The 5000-nt window shown below is 44.9% G+C and overlaps 1 protein-coding gene across 1 annotated transcript in view; it reads right to left on the bottom strand.

Moving 5' to 3' along the window:
- The window catches only part of cry3b (cryptochrome circadian regulator 3b), a 13927-nt gene that overhangs the window by 4963 nt on the left and 3964 nt on the right, over nt 1–5000 (bottom strand). The window contains exons 3-7 of the mRNA XM_016256932.1: nt 2663–2771; nt 2407–2549; nt 1985–2169; nt 1798–1895; nt 782–922 (exon numbers count right to left, since the gene is read on the bottom strand). Of these exons, the coding sequence (XP_016112418.1) occupies nt 782–922; nt 1798–1895; nt 1985–2169; nt 2407–2549; nt 2663–2771 (676 nt within the window). The remainder of the gene's footprint in view (nt 1–781; nt 923–1797; nt 1896–1984; nt 2170–2406; nt 2550–2662; nt 2772–5000) is intronic.

Genomic DNA, 5000 nt, shown 5'->3' with positions numbered 1-5000 from the left:
ATCGCAATGATTGTTGTCATTTGAGAAATTTATTTTTACATTTCATTCGTCAATTAACATTTTTCGTCACAGTTTTTGTTAACGAAATTAATGCTAGAAATGATCATTTACTGTACATATATTTGTAATATAAAATATTACAATATAATTTTTTTAAAATATTTAAATTAGTTAAATATTTTTATATCTTAAAATCTAAAGTTTTTTAACTAGGTTATATTTTAAATTAATTAGATAATATTTTGAATGAATTGCTTAAATTATATTTCAAGTGAGTTTTTGTAGGTCTATAATGTATACCTACCTAGATGTATAAATTTAAAACTATGAACTGATATCTGTCAGTGTTCAGCGATGATTGTTTGACAGCACTAATTACAATATAAAAATTAATTTTAAAATAAGAAATAATTGTAAAAGCTTTTAAATCAAATATATTGCATATGCTTTAAGTGAATTTATAAAGTTAGGTATATTATTCATTATGTTTTAAAATAAATGTAAATATATTACGTTATAATTTAAGTGTTTCTTTTGTAGGTTAGCCATTTTATGAATTATAACTTAATATAAATTTAAAATAGATATAATATAAAAATATGCATAATCTTAAGTTTTAAATTAGATATAATACATGTCTGAGCATTTTAGTCAATGAAAACATTTTCGTCATGCTGTGGTTAAACTGATAAAAAGATTTTTCTGCTCAAAATTATAAATCGCAATGATTGTTGTCATTTGAGAATTTTTATTTATTTTTTAATCTACAACAGTGCCGCACCTTGTTGTAGAGTTCTGTGAGTTTGTAGTAGAACAGGCGGCAGGACAGGCAGCCGAAGCGCAGGTACGGGCTCAAGCCCAGCGGACTGGCCAGCAGCGGACTGGAGTTCATCTTTGGACGCTCGAAGTTCTCCTGCCACGCCTGGAAAACAGCAGCACACGCCTCAGACACACGAGATCACATGACCATTACTGGAGCCACGTGATCACATGACCTCTGCTGGAGCCCACACAAGATCACATGAGCACAGCTGGAGCCTGCACGTGATCACATGACCTCTGTTGGAGCCTGCACGGGATCACATGACCTCTACTGGAGCCGTGTGTGTGTGTGCGTGTGTGTCGTACCGTGTTAGAGTCGGGTCCGAGGTGTCGCTCCAACCTCATCAGCGCCTCTGATTCTCCTCCGGGCCAAACAGCAGGATCCAAAGACTCAGTGTCGAACCCTGAACACAAACACACCCATGATGTACCGCTCCGAAAACAACCAATCCATCTGTGTGTGTGTGTGTGTGTGCGTGTGTTACCCAGCTCGTCCAGCAGGGGGACTCCGTATCTCTCTCTGTGGTTGTCTCAGCAGCGGACTGGAGTTCATCTTTGGACGCTCGAAGTTCTCCTGCCACGCCTGGAAAACAGCAGCACACGCCTCAGACACACGAGATCACATGACCATTACTGGAGCCACGTGATCACATGACCTCTGCTGGAGCCCGCGCGAGATCACATGAGCACAGCTGGAGCCCGCACGTGATCACATGACCTCTGTTGGAGCCCGCACGTGATCACATGACCTCTGTTGGAGCCCGCACGTGATCACATGACCTCTGTTGGAGCCTGCACGTGATCACATGACCTCTGTTGGAGCCCGCACGTGATCACATGACCTCTGTTGGAGCCTGCACGTGATCACATGACCTTTACTGGAGCCTGCACGTGATCACATGGCCTCTGTTGGAGCCTGCACGTGATCACATGACCTCTGTTGGAGCCGTGTGTGTGTGTGCGTGTGTGTCGTACCATGTTAGAGTCGGGTCCGAGGTGTCGCTCCAACCTCATCAGCGCCTCTGATTCTCCTCCGGGCCAAACAGCAGGATCCAAAGACTCAGTGTCGAACCCTGAACACAAACACACCCATGATGCACCGCTCTGAAAACAACCAATCCATCTGTGTGTGTGTGTGTGTGTGTGTGTGTGCGTGTGTTACCCAGCTCGTCCAGCAGGGGGACTCCGTATCTCTCTCTGTGGTTGTCTCTGACGGGCGTCACACAGTTTCCCAGCAGCTCTCGGCTCAGCGGCTCCAGCGGAGGCTCCGGCGGCTCCATGCTGCTCACCAGCGTCTGGAAGCGCTTGTACGTCAGCGGCGGCTGACCGCCATTCAGCTCCGTGATCCTGACACACCACACATAACACAGATTCAATTACGAGAATCATGCAACTGATTCATTCATTTCAGTGATTCAGCTGAAAGGATTCATCCAACAGCATTTTTTTATTTTAAAAAGTTAAATATTATAACACTACAGTAACGGATTATAGTTTTACAATCATATCCTTCTTATATAGCCTAAAAGTAAGATATGAAACATTTGAGTGGCATGCATCTGGTGGGGCAGAGTGTGTTCTCACCTGTCCAGGTCGTGAAGCGTGTGTGAGATCTTCGTGATCACCTCCACTCCCGCTTCAGACGCCAGCTTCTTTATAGCCGCGTCTCGCTCCTTCCCGAACGGCTCCGAGTCGCACTCGAACGTCAGCCGAGACACCTTCCACTCCTGCGGACCAATCAGAGTTATTCTGGACACGCGATCGACACGAGAAAAGAGGAAAGCGAGCTGCAGGACTGTAAAGCAGGGCTGTGTTTCATCTCAACATCAGCCAGCGTTACCTTGAAGAGGCGAGGGAAGATGTTCGCCGGCTGACCGCGGACGACGAACAGACAGGAGTTGAGTTTACGAAGACTGGAGTCCAGATCCTCCAGACACTGCAGCAGAAACCTGACACACACACACACACACACACACACACACACACACACACGTATGAAGAGGTCTGACGGGTCAAGAGAGCCCTACATACACAGCACTGCTGACAGCAAGACTCCTAAACCTGCGTCACTCCCAGAATGCACTGCTTCAAGATACATTCATGAAGGTTATAAATACACAAGTATTTCATTCAGCACTGAAACTGATCGACATATAACTTCAAAATACAAAAATGTGTTCAATTTGTATTTTATTTACTGAATCTGAAACAATGTTTCCTTAACTGAGACAAACTAGAAGCATTTTTTATTTTATAATTATAATAATTTATTAGTAGTATTTATAATAATTGTTATTATATATATTTATATCACCTAAATATATTAATAATAATAATGTTATATAATTATATATAAAATATATTATTATTATTATTTTCGTCATCATCTTTGAAGTATTATTACTTTAATGTGTTAATAATAATAAAACAGTATTATTATGATAACAACATTACATTAAAACATGTCTGTCGCTCTCCTAATACTATCTTTATTTGTTCTGTTTCACTAATGGATGTAAAGTTCTTTATTTGTTGAAGTAGATGTTTCTTATGGATCTGTATTTATGACAGTGAAGGAGGAAGTGCGTCTCTGACACTCTGGAGATAATCTTCCCATTCAGAATTAGATTTTAGAGTTCAGTAGAATTGTAATTTACTTTATGTTTTAGTTTCTTGATCCCGATGTTCCAGATATGTATTTTTAGATTGTTTGATAATATCTCTCTCTCTCTCTCTTGTCTCGCTCTCTCAGTCTCTCTCTCTCTTGTCTCGCTCTCTCAGTGTCTCTCTCGCTCTCTCTTGTCTCTCTCTCAGTCTCTCTCTCGCTCTCTCTCTGTCTCTCTCTCTCTCAGTCTCTCTCTCTCTCGCTCTCTCAGTCTCTCTCTCTCTCTCTCAGTCTCTCTCTCTCTTGTCTCTCTCTCTCTGTCTCGGTCTCTCAGTCTCTTTCTCTCTTGTCTCGCTCTCTCTCAGTCTCTCTCTCTCTCTCTCTCTCTTGTCTCTCTCTCTCTGTCTCGGTCTCTCAGTCTCTCGCTCTCTCAGTCTCTCGCTCTCTCAGTCTCTCTCTCTCTTGTCTCGCTCTCTCTGTCTCTCTCTCTCTCTCAGTCTCTTTCTCAGTCTCTCTCTCTTGTCTCGCTCTCTCAGTCTCTCTCTCTCTCTTGTCTCGCTCTCTCAGTCTCTCTCTCTCTCTTGTCTCGCTCTCTCAGTCTCTCTCGCTCTCTCTCTCAGTCTCTCTCGCTCTCTCTCTCTCAGTCTCTCTCTCCCGCTCTCTCCCGCTCTCTCAGTCTCTCTCTCTCAGTCTCTCTCCCGCTCTCTCAGTCTCTCTCCCGCTCTCTCTCTCAGTCTCGCTCTCTCTCAGTCTCGCTCTCTCTCAGTCTCTCTCCCGCTCTCTCAGTCTCTCTCTCAGTCTCGCTCTCTCTCAGTCTCGCTCTCTCCCGCTCTCTCAGTCTCTCTCTCTCAGTCTCTCTCCCGCTCTCTCAGTCTCTCTCCCGCTCTCTCAGTCTCTCTCTCTCTCGTCTCGCTCTCTCAGTCTCTCTCGCTCTCTCTCTCAGTCTCTCTCTCGCTCTCTCTCTCAGTCTCTCTCTCCCGCTCTCTCTCCCGCTCTCTCTCCCGCTCTCTCAGTCTCTCTCTCTCTCTCAGTCTCTCTCTCAGTCTCTCTCGCTCTCTCTTGTCTCGCTCTCTCAGTCTCTCTCGCTCTCTCTCTCAGTCTCTCTCTCTCTCAGTCTCTCTCTCTCTCTGGAACACGGTGTTCCCTCAGTAGCGTCTCTGTTGTAACTGGAGCTCTCTGTGTTTAAGGCTGAGGAAGGCAGTCAAACTCGTGACGGAGCTGCAGAAAGTGGGTCATCGCCATAGAAACATGTGGCGCCGTCAAACCCCAGTCCAGAGCGGATCCCTGAGAGTGTGTGAGTGCGTGTGAGAGTGTGTGTTCCTGTGTATGTGTGTGTGTGTGTGCGTGTCTGCGTGTGTGTGAGAGTGTGTGTGTGTGTGTGTGTGAGAGTGTGTGTGAGTGTGTGCGTGTGAGAGTGTGTGAGTGTGTGCGTGTGAGAGTGTGTGAGTGTGTGTGTGAGAGAGTGTGTGAGTGTGTGAGAGTGTGTGTTCCTGTGTGTGTGTGTGCGTGTCTGCGTGTGTGTGAGAGTGTGTGTGTGTGTGAGTGTGTGTGTGTGTGAGTGTGTGTGTGTGTG

Source organism: Sinocyclocheilus grahami, unplaced genomic scaffold, assembly GCF_001515645.1.
Source record: "Sinocyclocheilus grahami isolate Dianchi unplaced genomic scaffold, SAMN03320097.WGS_v1.1 scaffold1491.1, whole genome shotgun sequence".
In the NCBI taxonomy this organism is placed as follows: domain Eukaryota; kingdom Metazoa; phylum Chordata; class Actinopteri; order Cypriniformes; family Cyprinidae; genus Sinocyclocheilus; species Sinocyclocheilus grahami.
Note: the sequence above shows the minus strand (reverse complement) of the source record. Positions and strands in the feature narration are given on the sequence as shown.